Source organism: Dendropsophus ebraccatus, chromosome 6 (assembly GCF_027789765.1).
Source record: "Dendropsophus ebraccatus isolate aDenEbr1 chromosome 6, aDenEbr1.pat, whole genome shotgun sequence".
Lineage (NCBI taxonomy): Eukaryota > Metazoa > Chordata > Amphibia > Anura > Hylidae > Dendropsophus > Dendropsophus ebraccatus.
The window spans coordinates 115,874,134-115,888,749 of NC_091459.1; the positions used below are offsets into that span (position 1 = coordinate 115,874,134).

Genomic DNA, 14,616 nt, shown 5'->3' on the forward strand with positions numbered 1-14,616 from the left:
ACTTTACCCCCTCTCTTGTCTCCAGGTCAGGTGTGGTTTGCAGTTAAGCTCCATTTACTTCAATGGAACTGAGTTTGAAACACCACCCAATCTGGAGACAAGGGAAAGAGTGGCCATATTTTTTTGTAGCGCTGGATAACCCCTTTAAGGGCCCAACATGGCAGATACGCAATTGTATACCATGAAGGGAACATTGTATTATGTATCCTGTTATACAGGGCAACACGCTGCAAGATCACAACCTCATTGTTTCTGTAGTACATCCATGAGAATGTCTGGAGAGGTGAACATAGATCATTCTAAAAACCTGTCAACAAAATAACATTTTATTTAAACAGAAGGTTACAATTGGATGAAACTACAGTAAATGTCTCAAAGGAGAGAAAAAATTTTTTAAAAAGTGAAATGAGAAACAGATAAACTAGGGAAACTTTCTTGGTCTCTGAAACTCCAGTGTATCAATATAAAAATTTTCTACATGCTAAGAGAACACCAGGACAACGATAGGAGTGTAATGAAGGTTTATTGGAGTAGGCAGGTTTGTCAACTGAACAGCAGCAAAAAGAAAAAAGAAAAAAAATCTAAGTAATTGGACATGAGAATTCCACAATCCAAGTCCACAGCCTCTGGCGGCTTTGATCACACAGCGCAGTTTTCCCATGCATTTTATTTACAGCCACAACCAAAAATGGTTTTGACAGAAATAACTGCAACACATTTAAACTGCGCTGTGTGTACAAGGCTTTAACTCAGTGTTTGCTGGGTAGAAAACAAAAAGTTATACCCAGGCAGCAGCAATTCATTTGGCTTTTAAGAAGGGAGAATGGGCAAGATAAAAGTATTTATGAACCAATAACTACACTTCTTACATTATAATACATAAAGTCAGTTGCAGAAACTGGTGGTTCCAATTTTTGTTTTTTTTTTATTATTTAAATATTAGAAAGGCTTAGAGTCCTTACCATAAGTGTCTGGTAGTTATGTGCATTTCCCCTTTTTTTTTTAAATATTTTTATTTAATTTTTTTTTAACATGAAGTGAAACAGTTAATACTTCTCTACAGCAGTAACCGCACACCAAAAATTAAAAAAAAAAAAAAAAAAAATTATGGAGTTCTCCGGAAGCTGCAGTGTGAAGAGACTATAAACTTTTATTTCCGTTACACATGGATGGACTTTCTTTGCTATAAGGAAATCCACGTGGAGCGATTAGGAATGAAGACGTGTAAAAAGGGGTAGATTAGGGGTAGATAGCAGGACAGGTTAGTTGTTTTCTGCTGCTTGATCGCCAGCATCGTTGTCCTCTCCTGCGGCATCAGATGTCCATAACTGGGGGGAGGGGAAATAAAAATTATATAAAATTTAAAAGTCAAAACTTCTCTTGCATTTTCAAGATACCAAGTCGTCAAACAATAAATCAAACGTATATATTGCATTATCCACAGTAGCTTCAGAACTACAACCTGGACAAGTAGCTGAAGTTCAAGGCAGGTTTACATGCAACATATATATGCAGTGTATTTCATTTATGAAAATGTAAAACCTGGGAATGTCTCTGCATAAACTCTGCACTCAATTTCGTGGATTTGATGGTGGAAATTTCATTGCAGACTTTATGCAATGTCCAACGACTAAGAATAATAAAATCGATCAATATGCGCCTCTGGCTCATGCCACAGAAAAGGGGCAGATCCTCTCCCTTTCCGTTTCCCATACTCGCCTGATGGGAAGGCAGGGGATGGAGCAAATTGCTTCCTTCCGCACCCGATTTATGATTTACGCCCGCTCACAGGCTTAAATTATACAAATTTACACCTCCTCCCGAGCAGGTGCAGATTTGTTCTGCAATGCCTGCACCAGGTCGGCTTTACTGAGGGCCCTTTTACACAGAAAGATTATCCGACAGATTATCTGCCAAATATTTGAAGCCAAAACCAGGAACAGACTATAAAGAGAGATAAGGTCATACATGAAAGATTTCTCCTCTTTTCAATTCCAGTCAAATCTTTGGCAGATAATCTGTCAGATAATCTTTCTGTGTAAAAGGGCCCTAAAACGCAAGCCTCCAACCAAGGGAAAGGGGGCGGGGATTTATTTAAATAAATGTCACACAGTGATTAAAACTTACTGCAGGACTTACGTCTGCAGCTCATACACTACTTACTACATACTATGAATATACCCTAAAGGAGAATGTGTCTGTGCATGTGTAGTCCATCTCCCCTCTCTCCCACCTTGTTCTCAGGAACGTGGTGGACATTAAACCATTGTCCTAAGTGTTGACGACAAACCGGGTCCACCACATTCCTGAAAACCAGAATGGGAGGTGACCCCCGGCCCCCAGCACAGTAGTTTTCCACCTCAGCCATATGCTATAATGTCTTGCTGGTAGGGATCCCAGCTACTGGGAGAACTAGAGTTTCCAGAACAAAAAAAAAAAACATATGAGGATTACCCAGCACCTGCAAACTAATGCAGTATACAACTTCATTCACTTTCATGCCTTACTTAACTCATACATTAAGCATCTCGCAAAATTTACAAGTCCCAGTATCTAAAGAGTTTAGCAACACAAGGCAGCTGCATACAGGGACAATACCGACGGGGGAAGGATAGTAGTACTGCTCTAGCCACTGAAGACCAGAAGAAAGAGGGAAAAACACTAAACAGCCAAACATGACAATACCGCATAAATCCTGTCTATCGGGGACATCGTATATATAACTTATTTCACCCAGATTACATACGATACAACGCTGATACTAACAATACTAGGAATCAGGACAGGTTTTTTTGTCTCTGAATTCCAACACAAGTACTTACTGTTAGGTTGTCTCTAAGCAACTGCATGATAAGTGTGCTGTCTTTGTAGGATTCTTCATTAAGGGTGTCGAGTTCTGCAATGGCTTCATCAAACGCCTGCATGGAAGAATAAAGCTTAGTTAGCCTACATTGATCAAAGTTCCTGCGGGACAAACATTTTCAACAAAAGGCTACAAAACTTTAGATTGTTGTTTCTTAAGTACAGAGAAAGGAACCTGCAGCCATCTAGCAGTTTCAATAATACAATTCCCATAAAGCTTTGGCTGTCCAGGCATGATAGGAATTGTAGTTTTTCAACAGCTGGAGGGTCACAGGTTCCTCTTCACCACCAATCTAAAGACTGGGCAGGAGTTGAACGGCACACATAAGCTATGAGTACTTACAGTCTTTGCCAGTTGGCAGGCCTTTTCTGGACTATTAAGAATTTCATAGAAGAATACAGAGAAGTTGAGGGCCAGGCCCAGGCGGATGGGATGTGTTGGTTGCATTTTCTGTTTGCTGATGTCAAATGCTTCCTGATAAGCTGCTTGTGAGTCTTGTATTGTACCTGTTGTGGAAGGAGACCGTACATTACATTAAGGCTACAGATTGGCACTACAGAGTAGAAACACATGTGTAACATGTTGCATTTTTCATGGTGAGGTGGTGCCTGAAGAAAGTGGATGGGTTTCTGTCTCATACAGATGAAAGACACGTGACTATACAGGGATTTTAGACATCCATTACCCAATCAACTTTGTTCATGACCGGTCTGCGAACGTTGGCATTTGCTGTCATCTATGTCCTTGTCTTGACTTCAATTGACGGCTGCACATCTGTTCAGCCATTTACAGTGTGGAAACACGGCCTTAGGGTGCCTTCACAACTACCGACTCGCAGCGTTAACGCTGCGAGTCGGCTAGGTCCTGGCAGATCACTGTCAGTACATAAACGCAGCGGTCTGAACGACCACTGCGTGTATGTAAATCTGCCGGTCGCTTAACCCCTTCTGATGCCGTCCGCCTCCTGCTCCGCTCTGTATACATACCTCCTCGCTCCACGGGGTCCCGGCGTCCTGCTCTCACGCCTGGCCAATCAGTGTGTTGCCCTGCCGCAGCCACTGATTGGCCGGGCGGGAGAGCAGGACGTCAGGACCCCGTGGAGCGAGGAGGTAATGTATAAAGAGCGGAGCGGGAGGCGGCCGGCATCAGAAGGGGTTAAGCGGCCGGCAGATTTACATACACACAGCGGCAGTTCAGACCGCTTCGTGTATGTACAGACAGTGATCTGCCAGGACCTAGCCGACTCGCAGCGTTATTAACGCTGCGAGTCGTTAAGTGTGAAGGCACCCTTAAAGAGCATCCACTGCGGCGCAAGATGTGCAACTCAGATCTCATAACTGAACAAAGTCTACCCAGCCTGATCATTCAGGACAGATGTACATGCAGGATACCCAAGTCTTTATGTATTCCTATAGATCTAATCCTACAAAGCCTGGTCTCTAATAGGGACGGAAATCATAAATATTTATGGCCTGAATAGACATCTAGCAAGGAAACTTACGGGCTCTATCATCGCCGGTGGCCACTTCTGCCAGGTATCGGTAGTAGTCTCCCTTCATCTTCATATAGAAGACCTTGCTCTCTGGCTGGGTGGATTTAGCGATCAGGAATTTATCGAGCAGGGTCTAAATGAGAAAGAAGGACAAGACATCAGCTGTATTATCTTACAATGAGAGTTACAATGCAAAAAAACAAGCACTAAACATTGTATTTTCTGCACCAAGCATGGGCACCAAAATGTAACAATCCACCAGAAACACATGGTAATAAAAACAAACATGCCTAGCCCCTATTATACATGGGAAGATGTGCAACAAGCGGCAAGTTACAGCAAAGGGACATCCAAACCATTATACAGCCATCAATGCACCATTACAAGACCATGTAATAGGATGTAAAGTGAGCACAGATCAGCAAGATCAACACTTGCTTACACAGCTGGGGGTACTGTGATAGATCTGTGCACATTTCCGTACTGTCTAGTATGGGTTTACACTAGGTTTTAGCGAGTCTGGGCCACAATATTGTTTCTTGTATTACTTCCTGCAGACGCTCCTCAATGGAACAGACAGAGGATGGTTTACTATGAAGTCAGGGTCTAAAGGTGAGCAAAGTGACATCTTCAGCCCCGTCCAGACAACCCTGATATCAGGTCACTGCTGATATGGAATAAGTGATGGCTATCCACAGGGGGTGGTGCGGAGAGCCATCTGCTGGTGTAGGACATGGGTGGGCATGTCTAGTAGGATCCTCACTTTACCCCTTAGACGTCTCACCTGACCGCAAGGAAACAAGTTCCTGTAAGGGTCACATTAACCCCCCCTCATCTCACCCTTTCCCCCTGAAGTGTTGTAGTATTTTTCTTATGGAATTTACAGCCACAAAACCTCACTATGAGAAAAATGTTAATTTAACAAGTTTTACACTTCTGCCAAAAAGCCCAAGGATGTCTGGAGGGAGGGACATGCATGTTATGCAAGACTGTAGGATTCACTACTCCAAGTCTTAGCAGATGCTCCTCCTATGCGTATACCTCAGAATAGAGCTACATATGGCAGGACTAGGCCAGGAGGGTGACACATTAGCTCGTCATATAGATGACACCTCTTCAATACAGCCACTGCTCACCGATATAGACTACATGACTGACAAGAGTCTGTGACCACACTGGACGTTGTACAGAACGTGCTGCCCTGTAGGTGTCCCTCCTGTGCTGCAGACCTGGTAACCCGACCTCTATTGTGCAAGCTTCTTACCAATGTTTTGCATGGGTTTGGGCGCTGTGTTGAAGGGACAAACAAAAGTAAGAACCAGATTTGCATAACCTACACGATGAGGGGGAACCAGCTAAACAGTGACTATATTGGATGATCAGGACCATGGGCACGCTGCTGCAGCCTTGTCTATACTTTATAGAATATATAAAGGAGCTCTCCTAAGATGCAACATTACCACTCAGACATAAGCTGATCAGTGGGAGAGGTCTGACCGCGGCCTGGCCATCCACTGCACCAACATCAAGAAGGACAATGGTCTTCTGATCATGTGTTCCTGACGCTGCATTCACTCACAATGGGGTTCTGAACATCCAGAAGCAATACATTTAGTTGTATGTAATCCAGCGGGCTGCAGCTGTCACCGGCCAGGTCCCCGGAGCTTTACAGACTGGCCCCCAGGACCTGACAGGTGGGGACAGCGTTCTGACGCTATTCTCTGTGCTACACAAAGATGACGAGATGTGGACTACAGCTATAACTCTGGTAAAAACTAGCTAAAGGAGTCACTCGCCCTGGCCTGCCACCAAGGTCATAAACATTTAAGTTTCCAGGACGAATAAGAGGAACGCCACAGACAGATATAAGGATCAGAGTATGAAATGATTCCCAAGAAAACTTTGTTGCACATTATACTTTATGACAAGTGGGACAAGAGCGGCCCTGCCGTCCACTTAACAAGGGTGGATAAGTGTTCTCTGGTGGCAGATTTGTAGCTAATATCCTACAAATAGGGATGAGGAGGTTCGCGCAGCCAATGAGTCTCACAATCCCTTATTATAGAGAGACACACTGATCAGGCTGGGGTCCCGGGCAAACACTTAATAACGGGGGACCTGTGCAGAAAGTGATGAATTCTCTGCAGCGCCTCCACAGGGGAAATCAAAGTTCTGTCGTATAAAACACACAGAGCCGCAGATGATGGAAACTGTTTTCTATTGGATGTTATGTGCATCATTGTGAAAGCTGTAGATTTAACCTGTCAGAGACACAACCTGGTCAGTGTACGGAGTGTTTCCCATCAGCACTATTCACTATGCATATACACCGCTCTTCACATACAGAGTTACAGCCTGTATTCTTCCACATGCTCAGGGAGTGGATTGGTGGAGATTTTTTATGTAGATACAGTATGTAGACTATAGTGAATGAGAATCTAACAAATCTCATGTACTCGCGATGAAAAATCCTTTAAACCTGCAGCTCATCAGGTTCTGCTGTGGAGAGAGCGCAGATCTATGGGACGTTTTCCTCTGTTGCCTCCAATATGGAAGTGAAAAATTCCATTGGGATCTACAGCCAAATCCACTTATTAAAAGTTCTACACATGAACTCAGGTCTTGTAGTTCAGAGCGGAATTCACAATTCAGCAGCATCAAGAGCTCAAGTGTACCTGCTGGGTCCGAACGTGCACAGCTCCTGCCCTGTACATCAGTACACCCATATCATTGTATACCAAGCTACTTATACAAGAGGGAAAGTCAAAACTTAAACCACAAGATATACTAGGCTCGCAGAGGTAGAAATAGTTGAAATGAATGCATATCTTATGGATAAACTATATAGGGGCAACCCTTTAAAGACCACCTGAGAGGGTACAGAGCTGGGCAACCTCCTGATACTACGTGACACCATCTACAGTGCACAATAATTTGTATACATGGAACAAATACACCCCCCCCCCCCTTCTGAACAGCGTTGTTAAAGAGTAACTATCATTTATAATGACATGTCAGACGTTTGCAGCGCTTGGGTTCCAGGTGCCAAGATCCCGCTGATCGCGAAAAACAAGGGACAGACATACTTAGAACGCGCTCAGTCCCTTCTTTTCTGCTATAAACTTCTAATACGAGGATCTGGGTTATAATGGGAGCCTATGGAACGTCTGGTAGACAAAACTGCGGGAATTTCCATAGGCTCCCATTATAATTCCGCAGACTGCTCGTATTAGCAGTTACAGCAGAAATGGTGGGGCACATTGTGCGCTGCTGAGAGAGTCTTCTCCTATGTTCTAGCAATTGGTGGGGGTCCCAGCACCCAGAAACCGACAGATTCAAATTTCTGACATGTTGCTATAACATGTCAGACTTTTTTTTTTTTTTTTTAATGACAGGTACCCTTTAAGGTGGTGTTGCCAAAATGTATGAAACAGTAACTAATGCAGACAGTCAAGAGGGTCATCAGCAAGGCCTAACGTATGGGTCTCGAAACTGCGGCCCTCCAGCTGTTGTGAAACCACAACTCCCATCATGCCTGGACAGCTAAAGGTTTGCATCTGGCTGTCAAGGCATGATGGGAAATGTAGTTTTGCATCAGCTGGAGGGCCGCAGTTTGGAGACCCATGGCCTAACGTTTAATAAGACACCCTCACACCTCCACCTGCCACCAACACACCTCCAACTTGTCAGACCCTGCATAGATTTGTGAAGGTGTCCTGTGGCATCTGTCAGCACCAGATCCAGTTTAGGCAACCCAGGGTTTTCAGATCCACCATCAAAACTGGACACCAGCAAAAAAAAGAGTTAATAGAATTAGAGCGCAGCACAAAGCCTTCGTCTGAGCCGTCCTCTGGCGGTGCCGCCTCACTGGTGTCTGCTGACATTATCTGCAGCATGCTTAATACTGCAGTGCTACAGACAGAAGGATTTATACGGCTTCAATGATTATTGATCCAGCGGAGCCGGACAGCGCTGCTCCTGCACTGCTGACATAGGTGCAGGCTACACAACGCAGCAAAACCACTGGGCAGAAAAGTGTTATGCAGCTTATTCCCACACCTCATGGCAGCAGAGATGTCAACTGCACCATGCCGGCTCAGCAGCCAGCACTTCTGCACATGGATGCAGTTTGCGTTAAGATTCACACAGCAATCTGGCGACTGTCTGGATACACCCAAGCTGAAGCTGATCTCACAAGCTATGCCGCCCTGTTTAAGAGGTTATTCCCATCACTTATATATAATATATATATAAAGTTAAAAGGGGTTATTCCAAGGTTAGAGCACAGATGCTTTTTTGAAAAAACAGTGCCAGTTAATCTCTTTTCATTTCAATGGAACCAAGCTGCAAACCCCACACCCAGACTGAGGACAAGAGTGGCACCATTCCTGGAAGAAAGCCACCATGTTTTCTTAATTCTTGGATACTACCTTCAATTTCTGGTTCCATTATAGCCATGTTCCCAAACCAGTTGCTCTCCAGCTGCTGCAAAACTACTTTTTACTGTGCAGGTATGAGGAGAGTTGTAGTTTTGCAACAGCTGGAGGGCTACAGACTACTGCCAGACCCCCACCACCTCCTGCAGTCCCTGCAACGTCACGACCCAGCTAAGAAATGCCCGCTCAGCCAGTCAGTGACTGGGAAGGACATCTCTGAAGTCACTGACTGAGCAGGGTCACAGGGACAGGAAAGTATAGTTTTTTTTTTTTGTATCATGTTACCGCCATGCCCCCACCATATTTTTCTTTTCTCCAGAGTTCTCCCTTAAATAAAGGCTGGGTTCACAGCACAATATTAAAGTACATTTCTTTGGAATATATGTTTCTATACATTTTAGATTAACTTTTTTTTCCAGTAAAATCTTCTCCTTATGATTTAAGTCAAACCCTTATTCACACAAACTTCCGCCCATGTAATAACCAATGTGATTGCTAACATATCTGTCTCCCTTCCCAGTATGCTGCTGTCCACTGCCTGTCTTGTAATGCCTAGACCAGGACAGGACACAGGAAGCAGGGGAGAAGGAAAGAGCCTGAGAAGGCCTCGGCTATGTACCTGCCTGACCGGAACTGCCTGAAAGCTAAATCAAGGCTTCCCTTACCCCCTGTAAAACTCATGGCAGCTGTCCCCTTTGATAAACAGTGATTGGCCAGAGCAGGTAAAATAGGGTCTGTGTGTAATACTGGCAGATAGCTCAGCTCTGGTTCCACCCACCGATATGTAAAACATGAGAAATAGCCAACAGGAGGGGCTCACCACCACCTAAAAATCAATGACACCACTCTAAAGGGTTAACCTAACAAAACCACACGGGTTTCTAAAAACCTTTTAAACTGACAGATACACGTCAAAGTCTATGGGTACATCAAGGAAACTTAATGCATTTAAACGGGTATTCCCATCTGGCCAAGTTTTGCCCTATACACAGGATAAGGAATAACTAAGGGCTCTTTGGCAGCTCCATAGAGAAAGAATGGATCTGCCTGCAGCTCCTTTCATCTGGAATCTCTCTATATCTGCACACACCACATGATAGTAAATACATGTGCATGAGACCTGCATTGTAAATAGTAAGCCACTCGCTGTATCAACTCCCCCAGCAATCCCCATGGTGAGGACTATGGGAAGGCAACTTACAGCAAAGCCTCTGGCAAATACACTGGATACAAACTATAGCTGACATGTGACAATGTATTCTGGAAGCTATGCTACCTAGACATATAGAAAGTGCAATCCTCTACCCCTTCAGCACAAGACACCAAGACCTACACAGAACGATGTTCAATATATTAATAAAAGGTTATGAAGGCTAAAATGTGCTAAGGGTAAAATGTTTACACCAGGCAGCTACGAACACATGTCTTATGTGACTGCAGAGGGTGCCAGCCGTAGAAAAAACCTAGGAAGCATCAATTTCCCAAGAACCCACCAACAACCCCCCCCCCCATATGGTTTGAAAAATTAGATCTATTCAGATGTAAACTTTGCAATATTCATATGAAAGCTGTCAGATGTGGGTTCAGGCAAGGGAAGCACCCAACACTGCACATACCCCAGCCTACGGACCTACATGTCTGACAATTGTGGAGATTTCAGCAGGAGCAGCTGACCACCTAATTAATATGCTACAGATCAAGCATTCAGGAATTAGCATGAATTTTTAAGTTGTTTCCTCATGATGTCTTTAGCATCTCCAATACTATGTCCACGGCTGCTTTTATCACCTTCCAGGGCTGCTAGATCATCATATTACAGCTTGTAATAACAATTTCCGGACCACCTGTATGTATATGGTTCTGGCAAGACAGGGATGCCGAGCGTCAGACCGACCACCACCAGATTCTCAGGAGCGGTGATAAATGAGAAACCTGGAAAGTCTCTGTACAACAGCCATCTTATTCAATAGGGGGAGATCTCGCCATGTCAATGGTTAAAGGGGTTGTTCACCATTTTTTTTTTTCTTTTAAATCAACTAGTGCCATAAAACTGCCAGACACTTGTGATTTACTTCTATTAAAAAATCTTGAGTCTTCCAGTACTTATCAGCTGCTGTATGTCCTGCATGAAGTGGTGTTTTCTTTCCAGTCTGACACAGTGCTCTCTGCTGCCTCCTCTGTGCATGTCAGGAACTGTTCAGAGCAGCAGTAAATTCTCATAGAAAACCTCAACTGATCTCTATACAGGAAAGAATACACCACCACAAAGAATACAGCAGCAGAAAAGTACTGGAAGACTTGAGATTTTTTTAATAGAAGTTACAAATCTCTGGCACTTTATGGCACCAGTTGATTTGAAATATAACAGTATATAGGCCCATTACTAGAGCTCAAGGCTGATTTTATAGTAACAGCATTCTGTCAGTAAAGGGCAGACGTCACCTCCCCATAACAGCCAAATCTCCAACTTACCAACACTGTATCACATATAGACTTAAGTTCACACTCTATTTTCTCCCTGTACTCCTTGGCCAACTGCATCTTCTTCTCAACAGATTCAGTCTTGGACTCGATGCTGGAAACGACCCTCCAGGCCGATCTCCGTGCGCCCACCACGTTCTTGTAAGCCACAGAAAGCAGGTTCCTTTCTTCGTTGGACAGCTCGTCCCCACATTCTGTCACAGCCTTCATGTTAGCTGCCATATCATCGTAGCGCTCTGCCTGTTCTGCCAGCTTGGCCTTCTGGATCAGCTCGGTTCTGTCTGCCATGGCTTAAATGTGATTTGGTACAAAGGAGAGTAAAACAACCCGTTGGAAAGGGTAAAAAAAAGTTGAGAAGGGGGGGTGGTGGTTCAAGTGAGGAGTTCTAGGTAGACCTGAAGCTGGAGCAGGTAGCCAAACCTATAGAAAGACAAAAGTATAAAGTTACAGAAGGTTTATAAAAAGGTATAGTGGATCTACAATGAGATGGTTATTTGCACAATCACAGATCACCAACAAAAAGTGGTGATAAACAAGGTGCCAAGGCAGGCGAGTATGACCCCACCATCTTTACTGCTGTACTGAGACTAGAATTCCATACTGACATGTAATATAAACCCGATCACCTTTCGTAGCCCACAAGATAGTAAAGTCAGTGGTTACACCGCAGGCCTCACACTAGTCGGTGCCACAGAATGCGATATAATAAAATGGTCTGCATACTTCCTAAAGCTCAGCGCTGTGCTCTCCATTCATAAATGATGCAGGAAACTCCATATCACATGACACATCCACAGAGGAAGCACACGCCCAACACTGCAGAAGCCTAGTTTCATACTAGGACCATAGTGGACAACCTGCAGTTGTCCCAAAACTACAATTTCCATCATACCTGGGCAGCCAAATCCATCTCTTATTTGTGTACTCTGGGCTGGGGGGATTTTTGCCTATGGCTGGAGGTAGATGAGGGCAACAACGTACCCTTACCTCCCCGGTTCCAGTGTCGTGCCCCGGATGTCGCCGCTCCGGTCCGCGCTGCCCGGCCGCTTCCTGGTCACTGACACGGGCTTCAGACATGATGTTTCAAGTCCGCTCAGCCATTCACTGGCAGAGGCAGGATCCCGACTCTGCCACTGACTGGCTGAGTGGACTTGAAAAGTCACGTCTCAAACCCCCGCAGAGACCAGGAAGCGGCCGGGCAGCGCAGTCCGGGACACGACACTGGAACCGGGGAGGTAAGGGGACGTAATTGCCCTCATCTACCTCTGCCCCCGCCATAAGCAAAAAAGCCCCCCAGCCCGGAGTACCCCTTTAAGTCATCCAGGCATGATGGGAACTGTAGTTTGCAACAGCTAGAGGGCCAAAGGATCCCTACCCCTGCTCTAGGATATGCCATTACCTTATGACCTGTGGGACCACCACCAGGGGGGGTTGCATCAGCAGTTTTACACTACAGGTGCTTCACCCATATGCCCCAGGCCATGCAGGAAGCTGTAGCCCACTCCATTGAAGTGCCAGCTGGCACTCCATGCACTATGAAGGCCGCAGCACCCCCTTAGGCCAATTTGACACTAACAGATGCTGTATTAGGTTCTGGATGACCCGACAGCTGATCCATGCAACCATAATGCATCTGTACTGTACTAGTGTAAACCCAGCCCTATTCCAAGGACATGAAGCAATGGCCTATCCTAGGGTTATGCCATGTGAACACCCCTACACCAGCATGTGTGACCTAGGAGAAAGAACACCTTCAGACGCCCTAAAGATCTGCAAGGGAACGCTTCCTTCCAAAAACGAGTTAGCACATGAGTCAGTAAGAGGAGGCGCAGGGTGATGGGAATCGTACTATGGGAGGGGAAGGAATGAAGCTGCCTGCCCTGCCTTTTGTCTCCAGGCTCTGTGGTTCATCCCCGCCCTGCCTGCCTGCCTCTCCCTCCATAACACCCACCCCTCAGGGGGAGCCAGGCTTCCCAGCCATACACCAGCAGTCCCAGGCACGACTGACAGCAGTTCTGCTATCCGCTGGCTTACAATAGGACATGTGCTCCACTACTACTACGCGTCTATGGTCAAACACGTTCTTATACATATTTTGAACCCGGGTTGTAGGGTATACAGTACTACAGGGGTGATCGTGCATGCTGGGAGTTGAAAATGGGCATTGTAGTCTTGCCATAGCTTGAGAGCCACCACCTCATACTGGGAGTGTTAGCTTTGTAACAACTATAGGGCCAAAAGATGCCGATGTCTGAACATGATGAGAGTTGTAGTCTTATAATAGCCATGCATGCAGGGAGTCCTAGGTGTGCAACACCTAGACATTCTGGGAGTTGTAGTTCTGCAGTGCCTGTGCAAGATTACACAGAGATGACCGGCACCTATCATGCATCCATGGCTGACACACCGTCCACCATCACCTGTATAGATAGAAACTGGAACACCGCCGCCATGCACCGGGGACAGGAGACTGGAATATTCCAAGAAATTAATATGCAGAGGAGGATGGGGATTACCCTCCTCCCCCCACACCAGGGAAAACGTGCTGATCCAGAGGTGGAGATCCCCACATGCTGCATGAGGAGCCGCAGCAATGACATCAAGGGGTCTTACATATACAGTCTATAGTATAGGCAACCTATGGCTGCAAAACTACAACTCCCAGCATGCCCTGACAGCCAAATGCTGTCAGGGCATGCTGGGAGTTGTAGTTTTGCAGCAGCTGGAAAGCCACAGGTTGCCTATGTTATACCATACAGCAATGTAATGACATATACACACACACATCCAATAATATCACGATGTAATACTATTATCGCGATACAATGACACCCGTCCCCGACTACACACACAATGGCTTCCACGCCATCCATGTACAGACACAAGCCCCTGCCGTGACATTGCAGGCTGACAGGATAATGGCGTGTGCCGTGCCCATTGCTGCTACTACTGCAGCAGCTGCCTCACAATAAGGCGCCCAGCCCAAGCAGAAGACCCTCCCAGCCCGGTCACTCACTCACCTGGCGCTCCTCACCGTGTGAGCCGCTGGCCGGCGGAGAAAGGAGAGGGTAGACAAGAAAACCCAGCGACTGAGTGCAGCGTACAAGAAACCCCCTTCTAGGCTCAACCTAACCCAATTACCAGGCGTTGGCAAAAAAAAAAAAAAAAAGAGGCGTTGCAAGGGGAATCCAGCCAATCACGACGATGGGGGAAACCCGCCAATTCCGCGGTCACCTAGGCGTCGCAGCCAATGAGAATCTAGCGCGGGAGCTAGAGGCGGGTTTAGGGGAGGGTGGGTTAGGTTGAACGACAGGCTGCGGCTTGGTCCACGGGGTTTCCTCCAA

The 14,616-nt window shown here is 45.7% G+C and overlaps 1 protein-coding gene across 2 annotated transcripts; it reads right to left on the reverse strand.

Annotated features, from left to right (window-relative positions):
* Window positions 1-506: 506 nt before the first annotated feature.
* On the reverse strand, window positions 507-14,400 carry YWHAQ (tyrosine 3-monooxygenase/tryptophan 5-monooxygenase activation protein theta). Of its 2 annotated transcripts, none has more exons than XM_069975719.1 (6): window positions 14,293-14,400; window positions 11,264-11,692; window positions 4,365-4,488; window positions 3,206-3,369; window positions 2,823-2,918; window positions 507-1,328 (listed from the first exon to the last, which is right to left on the reverse strand). In XM_069975719.1, the coding sequence occupies exons 2-6, from the start codon at window positions 11,558-11,560 to the stop codon at window positions 1,263-1,265; spliced, it is 747 nt and encodes a 248-aa protein (XP_069831820.1). In that variant the 5' UTR covers window positions 11,561-11,692; window positions 14,293-14,400; the 3' UTR covers window positions 507-1,262. The 2 variants fall into 2 exon arrangements, with proteins under 2 accessions (XP_069831820.1, XP_069831821.1); XM_069975720.1 differs by having other exon boundaries at window positions 14,307-14,399.
* Window positions 14,401-14,616: the final 216 nt, after the last annotated feature.